The sequence below is a fragment of the Hyperolius riggenbachi genome, chromosome 6 (genome assembly GCF_040937935.1).
Source record: "Hyperolius riggenbachi isolate aHypRig1 chromosome 6, aHypRig1.pri, whole genome shotgun sequence".
Lineage (NCBI taxonomy): Eukaryota > Metazoa > Chordata > Amphibia > Anura > Hyperoliidae > Hyperolius > Hyperolius riggenbachi.
The window spans coordinates 164,812,385-164,838,259 of NC_090651.1; the positions used below are offsets into that span (position 1 = coordinate 164,812,385).

General features: G+C 44.0%; 1 protein-coding gene across 1 annotated transcript in view; it reads left to right on the plus strand.

Moving 5' to 3' along the window:
* Positions 1–379: 379 nt before the first annotated feature.
* The window catches only part of ALDH9A1 (aldehyde dehydrogenase 9 family member A1), a 40,858-nt gene continuing 15,362 nt past the window's right edge, over positions 380–25,875 (plus strand). Inside the window, 9 exon segments of the mRNA XM_068240172.1 lie at positions 380–551; positions 878–1,025; positions 11,658–11,803; positions 15,008–15,137; positions 18,348–18,482; positions 22,979–23,028; positions 23,030–23,138; positions 23,141–23,175; positions 24,115–24,255. Coding sequence (XP_068096273.1) covers positions 534–551; positions 878–1,025; positions 11,658–11,803; positions 15,008–15,137; positions 18,348–18,482; positions 22,979–23,028; positions 23,030–23,138; positions 23,141–23,175; positions 24,115–24,255 — 912 coding nt within the window. The 5' untranslated portion in view covers positions 380–533.

Here is a 25,875-nt window from a genome sequence, read left to right on the forward strand (position 1 = left end):
GAAAAGGAGGTAAAATTCATTTAGGTGGTAGGTTGTATGACCGAGCAATAAACCGTGAAAGCTGCCGTGGTCTGAATGGGGAAAAAGGCCCTGGTCCTTAAGGGGTAGAAAGACTGTGGTCCTCAAGTGGTTAAAGTACAGTTTTAAAGTCCACACATTAGGGGCCAGGTGGCACACCAGTACTGAGTAAATATGGCACTGGAGTAGTTTTGGGTTGAAGAGAAGAGCGGCTGGTTGTAAATGCACATTAGCGTTTGTGTGGTCAGTAATCATTAAACATACAAGTACGTGTTTGGATCTGGAAGAAAGCCATGCATGAAAAAACAGAATATATAAACTCCAAGTAGAAAGAGCTGTTTGTGGAATCTGAACCCAGAGAGACACAGTGGACTGAGTACAAAATCACTGAAGACTGGTGTCATGGGGAAGAGCACTGTCACCAACTAGCAAGTAAGCTGTGCAGCATATCCAGAGGCGCACCCTCATCACTGCTAGTCTTGTCCTGACTTCCAGCCTGAATATTCAGAACCAGAATGATCTCCAAGCTCCAGGTAACAGACAGGGGAAGCTGATAAAACATGCAGAACAGAAACATGTGCTTGATAAAGTTAGATGGTTAGGAAAGGATAACCCCATTGGTAGTTTAGTAAACAGCCTTTCCTTGTGGATCTATGTAGAATTTCTGATAAGTGTTAAATGATTGGTTTGTTCTGTCTGAAGGCATGGTAGTAAAAAGACAGAATTCAAGTACTGCAAAGGAGGCATTTATCTCCATATCTTGACTTGCTTAATAGTTGACGTTTAGAAGCAAGCTTGTTTTAATTCTTATTTTTCCAGGTCGTTGATGAAACTGTTTTCAGCATATCCTCTTGTTCAGGTTTTGCTACCAAAACTAAGAATTGCCATGAGTCGTCCACTTACCACCGGGACTTTCCAGAACACTCTGCCACTCAATTATCGTGGAGGAGCTCGAGTGAAGCCCATAGATTCCGTAGGAGAAGAAAAGGCATATGAACCATCCACTGGTTAGTAAAAATACTTAACTGATATGCTGACCATCCTGCAGCTTATTTCTTGAAGGCATAAAAGATGGGTGTATGAGTCTGGATGCATTTTTATCTGATGGAACTGAGTGTCTACATTATCCTATATCCTCTATAATAAAACCCTGTCCCTGTGTCGTTGCCTTATTTTTTATTTTTTTTTTTTTATTTTTTTTTTACTGCACATGTGCAGGACGTGAGGATTAAGTTGTAGTTTTGTATGAACTTGTCTTGCGAATGTGTTTTGCTGGTACAAATGGTAATGAGGCCTTTGCTGCTTCCTAGTAATATCTGTGAGTTACTGCATGAACTATTTCATTACTTTTTCATTAATTATGTGCCCATTTAATACATGGTATTTTCAAGAATATAGCTTCATATGAGATTACTACTTTAATACATCATTCCAGGTCAGTAAGTGAAAATGTATATCATTCCTAATATGCCTGAACGATCAGGCATTTAAAGGACCACTATCACGAAAAGTAGTAACATTTTAAAATACATGTAAACCTATACAAATTGGAAGTGTTTCTTCCAGCGTAAAATGAGCCAGAAATTACGGTTTTCCTATGTTGCTGTCACAGGTTCGGACTAGTCCATTTCTTCAAGGGGGATTCTCAGCAAGGGTTTTATTCTTTTATAAAGACATTCCCTGAAAAGTACTTATACAAAGATGCTGGCCAGCTTCCCTGGTCGCTGCACACTTCTTTGACAGTTGGACAGAGCAACTGCCATTCAATAAGTACTTTTAAAAATAAACATGAGAATCCCCCATGAGGAGATGGGCTGGTCCAAAACCTGTTGGTTCTGTCAGATTTCTACTACCTACTGTAAGTGACAGCACCATAGGAGATAATTAATTTATGGCTCATTTTACTCTGGAAGAAATGTACTTATTTGTAAGTGTTTACGTGTGTTTTTTACGATTTTCGCGATAGTGATCCTTTAACCGGAACTGGTGTGTGGTTTTTTTTTTTTTTTTTTTTTTTTTTTTTTTTTACACAATATTTTTATTTGAAAGACAATGGTTTGTAAAACATGATATAAAACACATAAAAGTCAAAGAGATTGGTTATCAGCAGAGTATCACAGATAAAGAAAGTCTGAACAAACATAGCGTTTAAAACTTGGTAACAGCTAGTCAAATACAGTATTGCTCATGAAAATATTAGACTATACAATGGCACTACTTGAAAGGTGGAGAGAATTTAGTGCATCTTGGAGTACAATAGATGAGTTAATCTGAAGAATGTTGGCCTAAGGGGAATCTTAGCATCCAGGGGTCCCAAATTCGGTCAAAGATATGTATTGTTGATTTAAGCATATGGGTGATCTGCTCCATGCGATAGAGCCACCAGATTTTGTGGACAAACCAGGATGGTGGTGGTAAGGGACCTTTCCAAAATTTAGCGATAAGACATCTGTTGGCCACACACATTAAAGATACTAGCTTGTTCTGATGTGAGTTAAGACCTGGGCAGTCCTTACTGAATAGTGCGGTGCCCATATCTTTAGGTACTGGGAAACCCAGTGTTAAAGTGATTTGTTGGAAGCATTCGACCCAAGTCTTGGAGATTGTAGGGCAGCTCCACCAGCAGTGAATCGTGTCCGCATTGGCGTCATCAGTGGAAGCATTTAGGGGTTGGTATGGCTTTGATTTTAGCTAACTTCCAGGGGGTGAAATACCAATGGTACAATATTTTGTAAGCTTTTTCCTTTAGCACTGTTAGCTGAGGTTCTGGCCATATTGTCAAAAATGGAGGTCCATTCTTCGGGAGAGTCTATAGCTAAGACATTGTTCCATTTTTCTATAGGAGGAATGAGGAGCGGTAGGGTGTCATACCATAATATTGTATACAGTTGAGAAATTAAATTTGGCCTATCTGCTCCTTGAATAAATTCCCGTTCGACTCGTGAGGGTTTGGGTGTTGTATCTAGCTTTAGAGAAGATGTGATGTAGCTTCTGAGCTGTAGATAGCAGAAGAAGTCAGAGTTTGGGAGGTTGAATCTGGCTTTCATATCTTCCCAGGAGAGTAATTTACCATCACTAAGCACAGAATTGACATTCTTAATGCCCGCCCTTTTCCATCTATTCCAGATAGGCGATTGGGCGGTGAAGGGGATGTTGGGGTTGTGATATAAGGGCTCTAAAAGGGTGTGTGGGTAGCAAATGTTAGCCTTTTTCCTCCATGACAGCCATGAGCTAGCTGCATATTGGATGAAAGGCGAGAGCCGGAGTTTGTCTGGAAGGGGTGACCCACAGGGGAGCCACAAAATACCAGAGGTAGAGATAGGCTGGATAATTTGAGCCTCGGGAGACCCATCTAGTGGGGGGAGACAGTAACGCCCCAGGCCATATTTTGGGCTAGGCGTGCTGCTTTATAGTAGAATGAGAAGTTAGGTAAGCCTGTGCCACCTTGTGATTTTGATCGAGCTAAGTAATTGAACTTCGTAGGCTCCATCACAGCAGGGTTCGGTTGTTCCATGCTGTTTGGCAGCCGGCTTCCAAATGATTTCAGCTCCTTGAGGAGCCTGGTAACTCCACCCCTCCTGAAGGGGACCCTCGGCGCCATGTTGGATTCTGGCAGACGCCATTACTAGCTGCTGCCCTTTGAATCGAGGGAGATGCAGGGATAATAGCGTCCCTCATTGCCCCCTCCGGTGCCGCCAGTCAGCCGCTACGGTTTGTGCAGACTACTCACGCACTGCCCAGCGGGGAAGCCATTCCTCTACCCCCCCCCCCCCCGAAAGCGCGTCACCAGGGGGCGTGGCTTAATCACGGCGAGGTTTCCGGACGCTAAGCAAGCTTCCGGCCCCGTTACCCGCTCTGCCTGATGCCCCCAGCCTCCACCCGCACTAGGCCTATGGACACAGAAGGGAGACACGCTCCCTGCGGACAAACGTCACTGCTCCTATGTTAGGCCTGCAGACAGCCCCAGCCCTCCACAGACCTACAGCCAGGTACAGACTTCTGTTTGTGTCCCCCCAGCCGACCCGCTGGTAACACCAACCAGCGGTACGCATAGGGTCCATAGCCGGTAGGGTAGGGATAGAACGTAGGAGCCATAACGACTACAACACATGGCCCCCTAGTCCCCTAGAAGCCCGTGAATCCTGCAGTGAGGAAACAGTGAAAACTGAAGGTGGGAGGGGAGCACCTGTCCTATATACCTCCTCAATTAATTGAATGCTAAGCCTGTGTTTCACTTTGCAGGGAGGGGCCAGGGTACTCTCAACTAGGGGCCATCCTGGAGGCCTCGTAGAAATACCGTCTTCCGGTAAGTCTAACGAGTATTTTCACCTGGGTGTAAAATACACCAAGTATCCCAGAGATTAAAAGAATTTAGGATATTCATTAATGCATGGGGGGGGGGGGGGAGGCATTTTCTGGATGGTGAAGCAGGGCCTACTAGTGGTGCAGGGTCATCAATCCTGGTATTAAAATCTCCGGCCAGCACAATGGTGCCCGAGCATTTGCTAAGCATAATGTTATGGAGTGATTTAAAGAATTTTACCCTTCCCTTTGTTGACGCGTAACTATTAACTAGAGAGAATGAACGCACTCCTATTGTCCCGTTGACTATTAAGATGTGACCATCAGAGTCTCTGTAGGTGGAGCACATTTCAAAGTTCAGCCTTCTATGGACGACAATAGCCAGCCCCGCCTTTTTGTTATTATTGGAAGAATAAAAATGTGAGGGGTAGTTCTTGTGCCAAAATTTGGGCTCTTTACCTTTTTTTTTAAAATTGTGTCTCCTGGAGCATCCAGATATCACTTTATTTTTTTTTTTATTTTTTCCCCTACAGTATTCGTCTGAGGCTTGTCTGTGTTTAGCAGGCGAGTTTAGGCCTTTTACATTGTGTGAGATAACCACCACTGGATTTGGCGGGATTTGTTGCCTCGGAGGAGGGCTAGCCATTGTCATCCACAAGCAGCCGCCATAAAGCATGCCAGAATATAAGATGCACTTTCTGTTTGTGTATAGTAGCAGTGAACAAAATGGTACCGTATGCATTGAGCAGTTAGTAGGTTGGATATAAAGTTAAATACACTATGCCAAATAAGATCATACCAAGTTGCAAAAACCGAGTTAACTTTAGTATATGAACAGGGGAATAACAGACCTGGAATGAACGAGGGGAGGGGGGGTAGGAAAGGAACAACACGGGTAGGTGCAAGCCTTCGATGTTAGTAATAAAATGCAGGTCATAAGCATTGAGGCCCGCAGAATGGGTATATCAGTCCCATAACAAGCCATGTGTACTGCTGTATTAGCAGTCATCGGGGGTCGGACCATGTCCAGAAACAACGCGAACAGCGTATCAACCCAGTCTGGTTTGGCCTAGATTCGAGAAAAGTTGTGCTCTGAAGAGCAGTTATGCTGACACTCAAAGTGGATAATGTTAAAAACAATAATAGGAACTCAGTAAGTACTTAGAGTGCAAAGTCAGTTAAACAGTTTGCTGGTGAAGTGTGGCCTTTGGTAGGGCGCAATCTGCTGGAAGAGCGAATAGGCAGCGTGGTCCACTGCAATGCCGGTGAGGATCTGTGCGGGGTTCCAGGGGCTGGTGAGGATGTACTTTGGTCATCTTGCGAAGCGGTGCGGGCTTCAATACATCTCAGGAGCCTAGGTATATCATCAGGGGAAGTTGCCGTTATTTGGGCCCCGTTATGGGTGACGATCAGCCTGAAAGGGTATCCCCCATCGGTATTTGATGATTTTTGCCAGCAGTGCAGAGGTTAGAGGTTTCATTTCACGGCGCCTCGACAGCGTGATTGGAGAGAGATCTTGGTAAATCTGCATGGTGTAATCTGAGAAATCGATAGAGATTCCGCGTTTTAGCGAGAATCGCTTCCTCTGTAAAGAAATAGTGGCATCTTAGTATAATATCTCTAGGAGTAGCGGTATCTCTTGGTTTAGATCTAAGAGCTCTGCGTATTCTATCGATCCTTTATTCTTCTTCAGGCAAATCAGGGACCAAGAAATGGTTCTGAAGCAAAATCGGGGAGTTCAGTTACTGTCTCGGGCACAAATCTTATGCGCAGGTTGTTTCTGCGGTTTCTATTGTCATGATCTTCCTACCCGTCTTTAATAGAAGATATTTCAGTTCTGAGCTCTGCAATGTCAGCTTCTGCCTGATGAAGACTTTCCTTAACCAGCCGGGCGGTATGAACGAGCTCAGCTCGTCCATCACCGCCGGAGGCTGCCGCTCAGGCCCTGCTGGGCCGATTTTCATCAAATAAAAAGCAGCACACGCAGCCGGCACTTTGCCAGCCGCGCGTGCTGCCTGATCGCCGCCGCAGCGCGGCAATCTGCCGCGTGCAGCGGCGAAAGAGGGTCCCCCCAGCCGTCCATGACATCACTCCGCTCGTCGCCATGGCGACGAAGTAAGCAAAACACGGAAGGCCGCTCATTGCGGCCTTCCGTGTTACTTCTGGCCGCCGGAGGCGATCAGAATGCCTCTCGAGCGCCCTCTAGTGGGCTTTCATGCAGCCAACTTTCAGTTGGCTGCATGAAATCGTTTTTCTAAAAAAAAAAAAAAACCCTCCCGCAGCCGCCCTGGCGATCTTAATAGAACGCCAGGGTGGTTAAGCGATGTCCAGCCCTGTTTCTACCGTGTTAACACTATCTCCCAGTGCGGAGATCTCAGATTTGATCTCATTAATCACCTTATTAGCTGCACTAATAATTTTTTTCGATATTGCCCATCAATGCGGATAAATCAGCTTTTGTGACAGTCTACCTTACTTTGTGCGCTGGAGTGGTCTGGTGAAGGGGCTGTAGCAGACTTTGCAGCGGCGCCATCTTTGTTGCCTGCAGTCTTAGACTTGTTGAACTCCGAGATGGGAGCCTCCGGGTCAGTCGGTTTGGCTGAGGTGGTAGCTGTGCCAGTAGCTAATTAGGGAGAGTTCCGTGCTCATCGGCGAGTGCCCGGGCCGTTTACCGCTGGGTGATGTGAGGAGCTCTTACTCCATGCGGCGGCCTCCAGACTCCGCCCCCGTAACTGCTGCTTTTTATAGCACACCATGTATAAGACAGGTGCTGCTTGGTTCGAGCACACGCATGTTGTGTGTGGGTTTTTTTTTTTTTTTTTTTTTTTTTTTTTTTTTTTTTTTTTTTTTTTTTTTTTGTGTGTGTGCAATAGTCATAGCCTAGCCTTTTAACTTGTACATTGCCCTAAAATTCAACTTGCAGACAGCTGTTTCAAGGTTTATTGGCTTTCATTTGTTCAAGGTATGCATCTGGAGTTAATGGTTAAAATTCAGCCTCAAGTATGTTGCAAGATCTCAAAGTGGATCAGATAAACTTTTACTCATTGCATAATTGTGTTCCTTTCATATAGTTTATAGGGCAATCCTCAAGCCAAATACTTTTTGTTTTAATACTCCCTAATTCCCTTTAAACTAAACAAGCCCTGCCCACAGCTCCTTTTGTGCCTTGGCACTGTAGCAAGGGCTTATGGGAGCTCAGTCTGGGGAGGAGGTTACTAGCCCAGGCATGGGCAAACTTGGCCCTCCAGCTGTTAAGGAACTATGTCCCACAATGCATTGCAGGAGTCTGACAGCCACAGTCATGACTCATAAAGGCAAATGCATTGTGGGACTTGTAGTTCTGTAACAGCTGGAGGGCCGAGTTTGCCCATGCCTGTACTAGCCATTGATTTCAGAGGCCGTGTGTGTGTGTGTGTGTGTGTGTGTGTGTGTGTGTGTGTGTGTGTGTGTGTGTGTGTCTACACGTTACTTGTTATAGGTTTTTTTTTTTTTTTTTTTTTTTTTTTTTTTTTGTGTATCCTGGCCAGCATTAGTATGATGTCTTGTTCTGTGTTGGTGTATTGATTAGAGAGCACCTTCATTCCATGCTAAGGCCCAATTTTACATGTAATGTTTCTTTGTAAAGCGTTTTTACATTCCATAGCAGTGCATTGTGAAAAAGCTTCAGGATTTTCAGCGTATGGTTCCCCCATAGGGAAACGTGGACACTGGACTGCACATCGGGTGACCTTTCAGTTATAACTGATATAGTGTAAAAGGACCCTAACAGGAAAAAAAAAAAAAAAAAAAATTTCCAATTTGACTTGCATTTGTGAATGATGGAACAAAGTTATTTTATGCAGGACTAACTGATATGGTGCTGGTGTGGTTGAGAAGCAGGCCATGACAATACTCTGCTGCAGGGAACAGCACCCTGATGATAGCAATTGCTATTCTCATGGCCAAGATGTATAACTTATCAGCTTTTAATTTGAAATCTGCCTGCCCATTTAGTCATCTTGTCAAGATCCTCTTCTAGTTGGTCACTATCCTACTATGTGCTAATTTGACTCTATTTACAAATGAGGGGGGGGGGGGGGGGGGGGGGCAACTCTGTTTCATCTACAAAGTCATTTAAAATAAGTCAAGAACTGGCCCCAATTAGGACCATTGTGGAAATCACACTGTTAACATTGGCTCATTTTGAGTATGGGTTATTTTCTATTACACTCTGCCTGATGTACCACTAGTTCTTTATCCATACACATTGTGTGTATTCCCTAGGTTTCCTAAGTGTGGAACCACAATAGGGAACTTCTGATGGGTCCAGGGGGTACCTGGGTCTTGGTATAGTTAATCAAGTACAGTAGAATCTCGCCATAGTAAACGCTGTCCCCAGGTCCCAGTAAATGCACCTGTATACATGTACAATGTATGAAGAATTCTGACGTAAACATCTGTTATAGTTAAGTACTTGACTATGTCCCTTGACGTTTACAATAAAGGGGTTCAACTGTATAAAACGTTTAGAGTTCTAGAAAATGGTAAACGCCAAATTAGTACTTGAGCATATATTTAAAGGAAATTCTGGATCCATGCTTTGAAACAATTGCTATGTACTACTTTTTAAATCTTTAAGGGTTACTTGAAATAACCTTTGCCATACCAGGCAGTATTTTGTGAGCACAGGCTTTCAAAAGGGGGTACAGACCTATCAAATGTTGAGAAACACTGCTCTAGTCCATGCATCTTCTGTACCAGGCTCTAGAGCTTCAGTTCTGACTCACTCCACTCCTTTTTAAAATGAGGGCATCAACTGTATGCCAATAAATGGAACCAACCCCCTGGAGAGAAATTTCAAATATTGTTTAGTACCTGGGATGAATGTCATCTGGGCCAGGTGCATCTTTTGTTAATCATTAGACATGCTTGCTCCTGATCATTTTGTTAAGCAATTAATATTTAATTGTGGAAGACTCTCACAATTATTTGTATGGTGACGTGTGTGTTAAAGAGCAACTGACAAGCATAAAATCCAAAATCGATTCTCTATTTGTACCTGTTAAATAAAAAGGATGCTAACCGGGCAATTCAAAAGTTCAAAATCGATCTTACTTATCCAGAAGAATATCATTAATCATGCTTCCTGGTGCTTATTTTGTATGGTTGCCGGACAAAGGAAGTTGCAGTGCATGCTTGCTTTCAACCCCCCCCCCCCCCCCCCCCCATTTCGTTACTTCCCTCCGCTTCATTAGTTATTCGCCCCTCACACTCAACTAATGTAGCCTGATTGGCTGTTTCCTCTAAAGGCTCATACACATATCAGACCATAGTCTTTGGAAAATGAAAGATCACAGACCAATCTTACCCCTTCCATGTAGTATGAGAGACATACTCTACACAGTCTTTTCTATGGAGCTGAACTCCACATCAGAAAAAAATCTTTGCAAGATGCTGCACACACAGATGCTGTACAGACACAAAAGATCAGTATCTGCAAAAGATCTGTTCCTGCCAAAAATCCATTCCTGCAAATTGCAATGATAGACTATGAGCTCTGCAGATCATCATACACACATGATTTAACTGACATTCATCTGCAGATCAAGCAATCATCTGCAGATCTGAAAATCCATCCTGGTGGATCTGATCTGCAGATGACTGTCAGTTAAATCATGTGTGTATGATGATCTGCAGAGCTCATAGTCTATCATTGCAATTTGCAGGAATGGATTTTTGGCAGGAACAGATCTTTTGCAGATACTGATCTTTAGTGTCTGTACAGCATCTGTGTGTGCAGCATCTTGCAAAGATATTTTTTTTTTTTTTTTTTTTTTTTTTTTTTTTCCTGATGGGGCGTTCAGCTCCATAAAAGGACTGAAGGTATGGCTCTCATACTACATGGAAGGGGGAAATATTGGTCTGTGATCTTTCATTTTCAAAAGATTATGGTCTGATGTGTGTATGTGGCCATAACCTCCTGTTTTCCACTCCCACACCTTTGTTCCTCTCTGATTGCCCGCCCGGCCTCTAGGAGATCCTGTTCTCCTCCACTATGCTGGTGGTGTTAGATCGTGCTGACGCAACACCAGCCAGATCCTGTAGGGTGCAGGGAAGGGGGCCAGCACCTCTCCTCTAAACCTGTCCTCAGCCCCCCTCCTGTAGTCTCTCCCCCTCCCTCCCATGTATCCGATTGACAGAAATCGGCTGACTACGAGGATCTGGCATGTGTGCAGCTGGCCTCTGTCTGCCAAAAGCTCTTAATGCACCAGTATGCCAGATCAAGTGACAGTCAGTGGCCAATCATTCTCCCCTCCTTATGCCACCCACAAAATCCATTTCGATTGCTGCTCCTCCTTTCTACATAGACCCAGAATACATCGCTCAGCTGTTGCCTAGCAATGGTACTGCAGTATCGTACACAGGATTGATCCCAATCATTGCTGGTGATGCAAATTATTTTTTTTTTTTGTTTGTTTTTTTTGTTTACCCAGTATGACATGGTTCTTGGACTTCTGAGGAGAGGTCATGCTAAATGCAACAAGTGCATGGACATAAAGTGCTATCTTTACTAGGTACATCAATTTGCAGAGTGGTGACTTCTCTTACTGCATTTAACACCGTTACTAGCAGGGCTATCAAGTCGAGCAATTCCTCAGTCCTCAGGTTCCAGCAAATGTGTCTGTATAAATACACCATGTATGACCGATTCTGATATAGGAGTACTTTTCCTGGTCCCTTGGAGTTTACTATAAAGGGATTCTGCTTAGTTAAACCATGCCTATTGCCTGGGGTCCTGCTGGTCTTTCTGGCATCAGGAGTGTCTGATAATCACACACCTGACATGCTTGTTCAGGGTCTATGGCTAGAAGTATTCGAGGCATATGATCAGCTAGACAGGTAATTTGGATATAAATATGGCAGCCTTCCTGTTCTCATTTCAGGCTAGTTTTTGATGTTTTCTCCCCTGTGCATATCAAGCTTCTTGCAAGCAGTGTCTAAAGGTGCCCATTAACAGTACAATATTTTCCTCGGATGCAATCATTCAGTCAGGTTTGCAGTATTGGAAGGAATTGTAAGGTAACCATCAGTTTGTTTCCATAAATGGGTCAATTGGGGCACATTCTTTCTTTAGATACTATTGATAAAATTCTGTATACCAATCAACCATAGAGACCTTTCACGCCACCTTTGTCCAGGTACTGCATGGTTTTCAGTACAACATGATTATTAAAATCTGATCGAATGATCACATCTGAGGAAAATGTTGTAATGCCCTTTGAAGGTTCATGGTGAAGTATGTGCTAGTTTTGATCTGGATTTGATTATATTTTATTTTTTTAATTTTTTTTTTTTAGGCCGTGTTATTACAACTTTTGTTTGTTCTGGAGAAAAAGAAGTAAATGAAGCCATTCAAAGTGCCAAAGCTGCTTTTAAGATATGGAGTCAGAAGTCGGGAATGGAGCGAGGTCGCGTCTTATTGGAGGCAGCCCGTATTATTAGGGTAGGTCATGTTAATGTAATCATGTCTTTATTTCAACTACTTAATTCCATGGGTGTGCACTCAAGCTTGTTTGTCACATATGCAATTTAGCGGGATTGTTGACTTTTATAAACGCCCTATTTGCACTGAAGGTGCACAAAAACTCCTTTTTTTTTTTTTTTTTTTTTTTTTTTGACAGTACTACAGCATAAACAGCAAGTGCATTAGCCTTTTCCATCATATAAAGCAGGGGTAGGGAACCTATGGCTCGGGAGCCATATGTGGTTCTTTTGATGGCTACATCAGGCGCCCCCCCCCCCCCCCCAACAAGAACTTCCCCCTCCACCTTGTCAAGCCTTTAGATTTCAAGTGGACCCTAATACCTATACTCCTTGTTACAGTTGCCCTTTAAGAGGCATAAACGTATGCATATTTCTACGAAATGTAATCTGCAGTGCTCTAGAACTACCAAGTGTGACATTTCTTGCTGTCTAAACAGGCCTTGTACATACCAGTGCCAAGTTGGCAGCACTTGGTGCACTTTCCCATAGAACTCCTTGGTGCTTTTAGCAGACGTTTTGGTATTTTCACACGATCAACGTTTTGTGATTGTTAAAATGCAACATAGATGAAGTCGCATTGCACGTTAGTGTTGCCTTTTGGCCATACAGTGAGGCACACAGTACTCTGAAAAGTGTGCCTCACTGCCACCGTAAATGTGCACATTTTACCATGTAAATGCAGTGCATTATTCTGATGGACTGCATCTCACCACACTGTGTAATGGCCCCATAGGAATATCCTTGCATCAAGTTGTGATGCAACAATTTTTTTTTTTTTTTTTCCCATTGCGTGCTGCCATAGACTAGCACTTGGCGTTATGTAACTGAACTCTGAATATTGTTTTAGTTAAAGGACACCTGGAGTGAGAAGAATATGGAGGCTTCTATATTTCCTGTTAAACAATACCAGTTGCCTAGCAGCTCTGCTGATCTTTTTGGCTGCAGTAGTGTCTAACACCAGAAACAAGCATGCAGCTCATCTTGTCAGATCTGACAATGTCCAGCACCTGATCTGCTGCATGCTTGTTCAGGAGCTATGGCTAAAAGCATTAGAGGGGGCTATAGCTAAAGGCATTAGAGGCAGAGGATCAACAGGACAGCCAGGCAACTGGTATTGCTTAACAAGAAATATGGCAGCCTCCATATACAGCTTGCTTCAGTTGTCCTTTTAAATGGAACCTAAACTGAGGGATATGAAAATTTTACCCCCCTCCCCTTTTAAACAAGATCAGTTGCCTGGCACTCCTGCTGATATCTTTGGCTGCAATAGTGGCTGGATCACAGACCTGAAACAAGCATGCAGCTAATCCAGTCTGACTTCAGTCAGAGCATCTTATCTGCATGCTTGTGGAGGGGCTGTGGCTGAAAGTATTAGAAACAGGATCAGCAAGTGAGTCAGGTAACTGGTAGTATTTTTTTTAAAAGGAAAAACCCATATCCTTCTCAGTTTAGGTTCCCTTTAAGCAAGTATGGGTTGGACCAAAGTAAATTTCAGCTGGCATTGTGGATTTTACTTTTATACATGACAAAAACACAGTTAGGTAAGATTCCATCCTCTTAACTACTTTCTGAACCAAAGTGCTAGAATCATCAGGTACAATGACTTGGAACTGTTTGGCCTAGATTTCTCTAGGGCACCTGCTGACTTGCTTCAGAATGCACGCCAGTCGGACGGTTTACTGCAATCAGGTTGTACTCAATTTTTGCATGAGGCTTCATATCAACTGGGGGAAGGACTCCTGAGTCCTCAGAGAAGACAAGAAAGCAGGTGTCCCACCATTTCTGATGTCTAGCATTTTTATTTTACAATGTGGGCAGCAGTGAAAAGTGGTGTCTCTGCCTGATGCCTTTCCCATGATGGGCCTAACTGGTGACAATACCTGATGGCTAAAGGCAGGCAGCATGCCACATCTGAGCCTGGGCCATGGGGATTTTCCTTCCATCGCCTATTATGCGGCTTTCAGTTATTGTGCTGCTGTTCCTGATTGACCTGAACGTGACCCAGCAGTTTGTTCTTTTACTGTTTAGAAGACCAGTCATCCTATTCACAACAGGGAAAGCTACAGCTTTAGGGCAATTCTGCAGCATCATGGGTTCGACCTACTTCTGGATTTTCACAGTAGACAAATTTTAGTATAGTGTAAGCTAACTGGACACAGGCTTTGCCCTAAAACAGCCTGTATTGCATGCATTTTTATTTTTTACTAGCCGACCCGTGACTTAGCATATGCCGCATAAGGGGGTAGCGGGCAGGAAGGGGGTATTGGGCACAGCGGCGGGGGGGTCGGACCCCCCCCTCACCTGGGTCCCCCATGTGCGCTCCCCCTCGAGCTTAAGCTGAGCAGCAGCCGCCGCTATTAAGAGGCAGCTGGGGGGGATGACTCGCCTCTTCCGCGTTCCAGTGTGAGTTCCACTGTCACTTCCTGCAATGCTCCCCACTGTATTGTAAATGGACGGCATTGCAGGAAGTGACGACAGTGGAACGCGGAAGAGGTGAGTCCTCCCCGTCCACTGCCTCTTACTAATAGCGGCAGCTGCTGCTAAACTTAAGCTAGAGGGGAGTGCAGATGGGGGACCCAGGGGGGGGTCCGACTCCCCTCCCTGCCGCTATGCCCAATACTCCCTTCCTGCCCGCTACCCCCTCCAGGTCAGTCAGCAAGTGTAGGACTGCCCCTGGGGGAAGGTAGCTTCTTCTTGCTTGGACCGGCCCTGGGGGCAGGGCGCTGCTACTTCTTGGTCGAAGATCTACCTACCATCCTATATACCTAGATACCTACCATCATGGCACATGTCACCTAAGATGTCCTTTAAGCATTTATTGTATTTTACAAGGGTTTCACTCCTTTTGTTGTAACATCACACCCTCACCTATGGGTTGGAGGAATTGAGGTGGGTGGGAATGTTCATGTTACTGCTCTTGTGCAAACAGTCACTGGTGCTCTGCAGTCATGACAAGCAGTGCAGGGAGAGGATAAACTAACCTGACGGATGCAAGTTAATTGCACAGTATACTTTGCGTGGCAGATAAAAGCAAACTGCTTTTACTTTATGGATGACCCTCATATTTTTCAGAAAAGGCAGTTTGGGAGTAAGAAATCTGGCAAGGTTCCTGTTTTTGTCATTATTTGCTCATGTCTGACAATTTGGTCATGTTGTGTTTCAGGAGCGCAGTGAAGAACTGGCCGCCATGGAAACTATAAACAATGGGAAGTCTATCTTTGAGGCAAGAGTAGATATAGAGATTTCATGGCTGACTTTGGAATATTATGCTGGGCTTGCTGGAAGTATGGCTGGTAAGATGCATTCACAAATGAACACTATCATACTGTTTGTTTTTTCTTTATTTTTTTACTCCTCACCTTTCTGCTACTTTTGTGTTCTACAATATAATCCAGTAGTGAAGAATTGCTAATTATAATATGCACTTATCACACCTGCTTAGGTCCTACTGTAGCCAAAATGCAGCCTGGCAGTGCCAATTTCCCCAGTTTCAATTACAGCCAGGACACTACCTGTACAGCGTTTGTATGTTCTCCCCGTGTCTGCTTGGGTTTCCTCCCATGTCTCAAATACCTACAGATACGTTTTAATATGCTCCTTCTCCCCAAATTGGCCTTAAAGAGACTCCGTAACAAAAATTGCATCCTGTTTTTTATCATCCTACAAGTTAAAAAAGCTACTCTAATGTGTTCTGGCTTACTGCAGCACTTTCTGCTATCACAGTCTCTGTAATAAATCAATGTATCTTTCCCCTGTCAGACTTGTCAGCCTGTGTCTGGAAGGCTGCCAAGTTCTTCAGTGTTGTGGTTCTGCTATGAACTCCCCCTTCCAGGCCCCTCTATGCACACTGCCTGTGTGTTATTTAGGATTAGAGCAGCTTCTCTCTTCTCTCTTATCTTTTACAAGCTGGATAAATCGTCCTCTGAGCTGGCTGGGCTTTCACATACTGAGGAATTACAGACAAGGGCAAAGCTGTTTGCAGGAAGAAACGAGCAGCCTGAAACTTCAGTGCATGAGAACAGGGGGAAAGAAACACACAAATGATCTCTTGAGATTCAAAAGGAAGGCTGTATACAGCCTGCTTGTGTATGGATGTATTTTCTATGTGTGGACATACTGTACATCAACCTACTTCCTGTTTTGGTGGCCATTTTGTTTGTTTATAAACAAACTTTTTAAAACTGTTTTTAACCACTTTTAATTCGGCGAGGAGCGGCGAAATTGTGTCAGAGGGTAATAGATGTCCCCTAACGCACTGGTATGTTTACTTTTGTGCGATTTATTTTTTTTTTTTTTTTTTTTTTTTTTTTTTTTTTTTTTTTTTTTTTTTTTTACAATACTTTAAGTATTGTAATACTTTAAATACTCTTTAAGGTGCCCATACAATTTTTTTTTTTTTTTTTTTTTTTTTTTTTTTTTTTTTCTTTTTTCCCCGGCTGGTCTTCTGCATATCCTCTTAACTTCCTGAACCGTCCTGTGAAAAGGGGAAGTTCAAACAGTAGAGCGCCCTCTACTGTTTAATCTTTTCACTTCCTGTCCCGAGCGGAAGTTTAACCTCCTTCGCGGTAATCCCAAGGTGCGTTTGCAGTTTCTGCGGGGGGGGGGGGGGGGCTTAGCGCACCTCTGATTGGAGGCCATTCGGAGGCGGCCTGGTGATGCGCTGATCCACCACCTGCGCAATTTTTAATTTTACTTGGTGCACCCAGGCTATGCATATGCATAGGTTAGGATTTAGTTAGTGTTATGTCCCCTCCCATATGAGGATGACTTCTCCGCAGTGGGAGGGACAAGTACTTAACAAGTTGCATGCAAGCTGTTACAGGAAACCAACATCCTTCAGTGGTAGACAGGTCATGTGTATGCTAGGTGTGTATTTTATCCCACAAGTGGGGCTTGCACTCTCTTGCAGGTAGGCACTAGTCTGCTTTTTAAGTAGCGCTGTTCATTTCCTTGTCATGTACAGATTTCATGCTGAAATCCATTCAAAATCTGTGTGCAGTGTATGGGCAGCCAATAGATCTCTCTCTGATCTGATTCCATCAGAGAGGAATCTGTTGGTCGATCTGGTGGTAATCGAGCAGTGTATGGGCAGCCTTTAGACTGTGATGGACATATGACTAGTGTAGGGACTAGATTGTGAGCCCCTCTGAGGAACCGAGTAAGTGACACAACTATATACTGTGTAAAAGCTCTGCAATAGAGGTCAGCGCTATATAAATGCTTGCATGGTTATTGAAAAAGACATGATAAAGAAGTTTGTTTGGGTGTTTTTTTTTTTTTTGTTTTTTTGTTTTTTTTAATTATACCTGAGATGGAGCAGGAGGAAAAATTATACATACCTGGGGCTTCCTCCAAGCAGACGGCACCCTTGCCGTCCTCCACAACCTCCAGGATCTTCCGCAATCGGCCCCGGTAAGTCGTCAAGTTGCGGTCCGTCTGTGCAGTCTGGCCGTGCACACTCCCCAGTAGTACTGCGCAGCCAGGCTGTGCATGCGCAATACACCACACACAAGCAATAGAACACAGCAGTACATGCATCCAGCTTCATTTAAAAGTGGTCAGCAGGTGCTCGTCAGCCAATCAGGATGCACTGTCATACACCCTTTACCTGCCATACCACATCTAGCAGCCATTAGCATTCAGGTGGGAGGCTTCAGTTGGACGCTATCGCAAGATTGCGTCGCTAGCAGGACCGCCCCGTGCAGGCATCCCTCCCACAGGGGTCCCTCCCTAACCGCTCACCTGTCCGCCATGTCCTAGAGCTGAAAGAAACCGTTTAAAAACACACTATTGGTTCACACGATGGCCAGGGGCCCCCGGACCTCTCTCACTGGCCGGGGCCCCAAGGCCAACACGTGATACCTGGAGGTGAGTGCAGGTGGGCCTGGACCTCTCACACCCAGGCTCTGGACTTCTCACATCCAGAAAACCCACCAACACTGCCTCCATACTGAATACTGAAGCCTCCCACCTGAATGCTAATGGCTGCTAGATGTGGTATGGCAGGGTAAAGGGTGTATGACAGTCCATCCTGATTGGCTGACGAGCACCTGCTGACCACTTTTAAATGTAGCTGGATGCATGTACTGCTGTGTTCTATTGCTTGTGTGTGTTGAATTTAGCATTCAAGTATGGAGGCAGTGTTGGTGGGTTTTCTGGATGTGAGAGGTCCAGGCCACCTGCACTCCCCTCCAGGTATCACGTGTTGGCCTTGGGCCCCGGGCCAGAGTGAGAGCCGGGGCCCCTGGCCATCGTGTGAACCAATCGTGTGTTTTTCATGCGCAATACACCTCCAGAGGGAAGGACTTACTGGGACCGATTTACTGAACTTCCAGGAGGAAGTGGAGGATGGTAAAAAAGCGATCTGCCTTGTAATCTCTCTCCCCCCCCCCCCCCCCCCCCCCCCCAATATCTCGGGTTTCCTTTTTAAGGGTGTCTACTGACTCTTGCCATGCAGCTGTTCAATGTGCTAACCATTTATTATAGGGTTCTTCTCTTTTCAGGTCAGCATGTACAACTTCCTGGGGGCTCGTTTGGTTACACTAGAAGGGAACCCCTTGGAGTTTGTGTTGGGATTGGTGCTTGGAATTATCCTTTCCAGATTGCTTGCTGGAAGTCTGGACCAGCCCTGGCTTGTGGTATGTATATTGACTTTTTTTTTTTTTTTTTTCTATAAGATTTTATTCAGGATCAGCAAGTGGAAAGACATAACAATGAGTTTTTCTTATCAAATAACACAAATTGTATAATAGACACTCTGGTATAAAATAATACAATAGACTACTCGTCCATATGTAACTCGTCCTCTACAGGAGAATATTGTGCAAAATTTCATTTATTTCAGTAATTCAACTTAAAAGGTAAAATTAAAGGGGTTCTTTCGCGAAAAAAGTAGGCAGTTAAAAAATGTGACAGATGACAGGTTTTGGGCCAGTCCATCTTTTTAAGGGGCATTCTCAGGGCTTTCTTTGTTTTCAACAGCATTTCCTGAACAACAGTTGCAAAATCTAACTGACATAATAGTGTGCAAGTGATTAGGGAGGCTGGCTGGTATCTTGCTATTTTGGCAGTTAAACTGTTGTTCAGGAAATGCTGTTGAAAACAAAGAAAGCCCTGAGAATCCCCCTTAAAAAGATGGACTGGCCCAAAACCTGTCATCTGTCACATTTTTTAACTGCCTACTTTTTTCGCGAAAGAACCCCTTTAATATTAAAAAATACTCATTACATGCAAAGCAAGATATATTGCAAGTCTTAACTTTTGATTGTGCCTTAGGGCTGGTGCACACCGAGCGGCTTTTTCAGCGTTTCTGCAGCCGCTTGCGGCTGCGGATCCGCTTGGTCAATGTATCTCAATGGGGTGGTGCACACCAGAGCGGGAGGCGTTTTGCAGAAACGAAAAATGCTGGGGTGAGGCATTTTTTGGATTTCGGATGCGTTTCTGCCTCAATGTTAAGTATAGGAAAAACGCAAACCGCTCTGAAAAACGCCTGTTCAGAGCGGTTTTGCCGGCGTTTTTGTTACAGAAGCTGTTCAGTAACAGCTTTACTGTAACAATATATGAAATGTACTATACTGAAATCCGCTGCAGCAATCCGCAAAACGCCATAGAAAAAAAAAGCGTTTCAAAATCTGCTAGCATTTTGCGGATCTGCTGGCGGTTTTTGGTGTGCACCGGGCCTTACAGTTTATGAAAACCTCAATCACTGATTACATGAAATCAGTAAAACATATTTTAAATTAAGGAAATGTGAGACCTTGGAAAAATATATAATCATGCATGCGTACTCAGTACTTGGTTTGGGCCCCTTTTGCATCATACTTCCTCAATGTGGTGTGGCTTGGATGCTATTAGCCTGTGGCATTGTTCAATCTCATGTCTAATCTGTCTCTTAGCAATTCCCCATAGATTCTCTATACGGGTCAGGTGAGTTTGCTTGCTAAACATGCACAGTAATCCCATGGTCGTCGAACTGGGTTTTCGTACTTTTGGCAGTGTGGGCAGGTGCCAAGTCCTGCTCAAAAAAATGAAAATCTCCATAAAGCTCATCTGTGGAGGAAAACATGAAGTTCCCCAAAATCTTGTCGACTACTGTATTGACTCTGGACTTAATAAAGCACCGTGAATAAAACGAGAAAATGAAATGGCTCCTCAAACCAACACAGACTGTGGATCTTCACACTGGACTTCAAGCATCTTGGATTGTGTCCCTCTTCATTCTTCCTCCAGACTCCGGGTCCTTGGTTTCCAATCCTCTCCAGGCTGCGGTCATCCCTGCTGCTTGTGCACTTTTTTTTTACCACATTTTTCCCTTCCACATAACTGTATTAATGTACTTTGGGAAGAGTATCGTCAAAATTATAATGGCTTGAAATACCTTGCTTTGCATAGGAGTCTATTTCAAGTATTGGTTTTCATCTTGTGGTTACTGATCTAAATGACATTTTGCAAGATTATATTTTTTTTTCATTTATTAACCTGTACTTTTGACATGAGAAAATCTCAGGCTACGAGTAGATTACATGACATTCTAAGAATATTTTAAACCTGGAAATGTGGTCAAAAGGTAAGAAGACAGATGAGGCAAAGGTTTGGGAAGACCAAATAACAATCAGGAGTAAGAATTAGAACAGCTGCTTCATAACCTCTTATCACTTGTGTAATGAGTGGGTGTATTTGTCAGGGGTGCATTTATATGAATCTCCAATACAAGGGCCAATAAGTCAGTTGGTAAGTGACCGATTTTGCTGCATCACAAGTGTATTATGTGGGGGTGGTAAGAGACATGAGTCTGGTTAGAAAGTGACTGAGGTGGGTGAATCCATTTTCTGGCATGAGGGGGTGTAAGGTTTAGTTATTGTTGCAAAATTGCTCAGCTTGCTCAGTCTCTTAATTCACTGCACAATGTTGTACCCAAACCTCTTGTTTATCTTGGGCTGTTAGTATTCGTCTATCCATTCTCATTATTTTTTTATTGTATTAATAAAGCGCCAACATATTACGCAGCGCTGGACATTAGTTTAGGTTATATACAATATTTAGGGGTGACATACAGGAATATAAGAAAAACCAGATCATGCAGCACAGTATGAGTGCAATGTAATGCTTAGTCAGTCACTGGATGAAGCATGGAGATTAGGCAAGTTAGGTTCACTCAAATGCATAGCATGGTTTCACAGTAATGGAGGTACATGATCAGGTAGGACACAAAAGGAGGACCCTGCCCAGACTTACAATCTAGAGGGAGAGGTAGGGGACCAGATTTCAGCTGTGGGTTTAGAGCACTCGTGAGGGGTGGTAGGTCAGAGTGAAAAGGTGAGTTTTGAGGGCCTTCTTGAAGATGTTGGAGGTGGCTGCCCTAACGTGTGGAGGTAGGGAGTTCCGTAGTGTTGGAGCAGCTCTTGAGAAGTCCTGGAGGAGTGCTTGGGACTGGGTGATGGGGGGGGGGGGGGGGGGGGGGGGGGGCGCGCGCGCAGGCGAAGTTCATTGGAGGAGCAGAGTGAGCGGCTAGGTGTGTACCTCCTGAGTAAGATCAGAAATGTAGGTTGGATTCACGGATGGAAGCCACCATGGTGGAGCGATGGGAGTGGATAATTCTGGCTGCCGCATTCATGATAGACTGCAGTGGGGCTATTCGGGTCATAGGGAGACCAGACAGAAGGGCATTGCAGTAGTCAAGGCGGGAAATTATGAGGGCATGGATGAGGAGTTTGGTGGTGGCAGAGGTCAGGATAGGCTGAATCTAACAGATGTTACGAAGATGGAAGTTGCGGGACTTTGTGAGGTTTTGAATGTGGGGGAGTGAAGGAGAGTGCAAAGTCCAGGGTGACACCCAGACAGCAGGCTTGAGTGGTAGGGTGAATGGTAGTGTGGTTAACAGTGATATGCACATCTGGGAGGTTCAGGGATGGCCGGGGTGGGAAGATTATACATTTGTCTAGATTTAGTTTCAGGAACCTAGTGGACATCCAGGAGGAGATGGCTGATAGGCAGGAGGAGACCTTGTCCATGGTAGTGGGGGATATGTCAGGTGTGAAGGTAGATCTGGGTGTCACCTGCATACACATGATAGTTAAAACCCATGATCCATTAGATCCACTTCCTGCAACAACTCTGAACCTAAGGGGCTTCTGGTACTTTTTCAGGACCTAGTAATCAGCAGTGGTGTAGCTTAGGAGCTCTGGGCCCCAGTGCAAGGTTTACAATGGGCCCCCTTAAGCGCTCTATGCATAATAATTCATATGGAGCACCAAAACCTGCCAAGGAGAGCTGCAGTATTCAGATACTTAGGATTCTCTGGTTCCCCGCTGTGGCTGTTTCTTCACTGCTGACTTACAAGTTGCCGGCTACTGTGCCTGTGCAGCCCTAGCCAACTTTTTGATACTTTTTTTTTCAATTGCAGAGTGCTGAAAATTTACTTTAAACAGAAGATGAAAAATGTGAACGGAATAAGGGCCTATGCGTTGTCTTTGTTTTCAGTGCCTCCTGTTGTGGTCCTGGGAACCTTAGGCTGATATGTTAGATGTCCTGACGTTTGCACAACACAGGCACTGTAAATGGCAAATATGCCACAGTTCTGCCTGGGATATGGCTGTTGGCTCAGTTTCACCTTCCCAACAAAGGGTGTTGCGCAATTAGGTTTTGTCAGTTAAAGAGGAACTCCAGCCTAAACAAACATACTGTCATTAAGTTACATTAGTTATGTTAATTAAAATAATCTCTTACCCACCCTGTTTTTAAAAATACAGGCAAATGTTTGCTTTCATGATGGCAGCCATCTTTTTGGTTGAAAGGTGACAGGGAGCACGAGACAGAGTTCCAACTGTCCTGTGTCCTGAGCACCTCTCCTAGTTGCTAGGCGATGTGAATAACATAGGAAATCCCATCATGCTCTGCACAGCATCAGGGAAAAAAGCCTGGCTTTTTTTCTTTGATGCCTGGAGCTTTGATGCCTGGAGCTTAGATAAAAATGCAGCTAAAAATGATGCTTTGGTAAGAAAAACAAAGTTCTGATGCTGTGAAACTGTTAAAGAAACACCAAGCCTATTCAGTTCTGCTGAGTAGATTTTTAGTCCGGAGGTTCACTTTAAGCATGCTCCATTTATTTATTTTTGTATTCCTTTTTAATATGCAGGCAATGCCATGGTGTACAAGCCTTCTCCCTTCACACCGATATCAGTTGTTTTTGCGGGCTGAGATCTTTGCAGAGGCAGGAGTACCTACAGGTCTTTTCAATGTGGTGCAGGGAGGAGCCACCACTGGAGAATTCCTCTGTAAGCATCCTGATGTTTCCAAATATCTTTCACTGGGAGTGTTCCTACTGGCTCAAAGGTAAGGTTGCCCCAGTTTACATACAGTAGCACAATTCGCATACAAATCTAAAAATAGACACACTTTCTGTTGGTCGCCATGAAAGTGGTATTGGTATCCTTAAGTTGTTTTTTTTTGGGTAGGCATCATGCAAATTTCATGTCTGTGGTGTGGTTTGTGGTTTTTTTTTTATTTTTTGCCGCATAGACACATCTCCTGTCTCCCATCAGGGACCAGGACCTGATCCCCCTTGGGGAACATCACATGGCCAGGCTGCATGCATGTGTTCAGCTGTGTAGCTGGCAAAGCGCTGTTGCTGTATGGAGGGATAACAAGCGGTGCGTGGTGTGACGTCACATGGGGATCGGCATAGCTGGAGATTGAGTAGATCCGCCTGGCGAATTGCTCATGGGTTGGGAGTCGCCAGCTGCCGTACACATGCCCTTATCGGCGGAGGTGGTGTCGTTATTGGCCGACTTACGCCAGGCATGTGTATGAGGCTTTACTGGCAACAACTAATACAATTAACACATTCAAGTAAAAATCTTATATATATATTTTTTTTTTGTGTGAAGTGCTTCCCGGTTGCTGTAAGATCTTTGCATTTACTAATTGCTCACTTTATACTTGTCGAATCTTTTGTGTGAGTTTTCAGCCACCTACTAGGCTAGCCAAAACTCTGGAGCTCAATTAATTGTGTAGTCAACACCGGCATCCTTGACCTTCTGAAGCTTGGTTGTTTACTATGTATGCCACTTTTTAGGCTGGTTGGCACTTTTCCTGTGACACACCAGCACTGCCTGACCGCTAAACCCTTCCTTCACTTTTTTCTTTGGAAAGGGGATCTCTGGCATGTGGCATATAGTGTAGAAGATGCTTGGGATTGTTAGTCACCGCATGTACAGACTTGTATTATTGCTTACTTGACAAATTAATCTCTTATCAAATCTGTCTGTGCAGATCATGGAGATGGCAGCCAGAGGCATCAAACCTGTAACCTTGGAGCTAGGTGGAAAGTCTCCTCTTATTATCTTTTCAGACAGTGACCTGGAAAATGCAGTGAACGGTGCTATGATGGCAAATTTCCTTACCCAGGGACAGGTAAACAAATAGTTTGCACAATATTATTCGGTCCTACAAAAAGTGTAAAATTTATCCGCAACAAAAATCTGCAATGCATACCCTACATTTGCAGATGAAGTCTAAGGCCCGGTGCACACCAAAAAACGCTAGCAGATCCGCAAAATGCTAGCAGATTTTGAAAACGCTTTTTTTTTATTTTTCTATGGCGTTTTGCGGATTGCTGCTGCGGTTTTCAGTATAGTAGATTTCATATATTGTTACAGTAAAGCTGTTACTGAACAGCTTCTGTAACAAAAACGCCGGCAAAAACCGCTCTGAACAGACGTTTTTCAGAGCGGTTTGCGTTTTTCCTATACTTAACATTGAGGCAGAAACGCATCCGAAATCCAAAAAAATGCCTCACCCAGGCATTTTTCGTTTCTGCAAAATGCCTCCCGCTCTGGTGTGCACCACCCCATTGAGATACATTGACCAAGCGGATCCGCAAGCCGCAAGCAGCTGCAGAAACGCTGAAAAAGCCGCTCGGTGTGCACCAGCCCTAAATGATTATAAAATACTTGAGCATCATTAAAGGCATAAAAAAAAATTTAAGCTTTTGTTAATCCTGGAAAAAAACTTTCAGAAAGTAAATCCAGAGACTGAAGGTGCTTAGGTCCCTTTTACTTATGGCATGAATTCCCAGGTAGTACTTCCTGTGCAACTTGTCCTCTTACTTCCTGGTACTGCTTATTGACTTTTCAATAAAGAAAACAGAGAAAAATACAGGTACAAAAAACCCCAATCCCTCTCCCACCACCCACTTCCAATGCAGTTGGTCAGTGTCAACCATCATATCGAACATGGAGGTCATACAAATTGGCAAAGTACCTTGTTCCTAAAGATATTTCAGTCAAGGAGACCAAACCCTATCAAAGGAAAAGTTTCTTTTGTATGTACGTTAACCTGTACATATGAAGCCAGAACTAGTTTAGTCCAACGTACAGAGGTGGGGGGCTCCTGCTTGGATCCATTGTTTCCTCGTACTAATTTAATAGTTGTGGTAAAAGGGGTCATCTTAACTTTCACTTGCATATTGAGTAGGCAAAGTTAAATATAAATGCTTATTGAACTGACTTTTTTTCATGTCACAGCAAGGGTCTCTTTCCTGCTGATAGGGGAGACTATGCTTGTTTCTGGGTGTGATTCACACTACTACTAGGATACTCCTAGGCAAGCAGATGTAATCCTGTTTCTGTTCACATGACTTAAGGTGCATACAAACATCCTATTTTGATTAGCCAGTCATTGATCAATTTTTACCACCTACATGTAGCATGAGGAGCTTGCCTACACAGTCTGCTCATTGTATCTAAAATCTGTTGGTCCTCCTACCACATATGTATCAAAATTGGATGTGTATGTACCCTTATAGTTCTTCTGTAAAGGTAGGCTTTCCTAGCCTTTTATTTATTTTTTGCCAAAACCTGTGTGTTATTGTACTGCTTGTTGAATGGAGCAGGGGAGTTATGGAGTTGTTAAGCTTTGTACCTAAAGGATTGTTTTAAGATTATTCTAGCACTTTGCAGACAACACAAGGTTCCTGCATTCATAACTTGCTCACAGTATGTGGCATAACAGCTACTGATAGGGGGTGTTCTG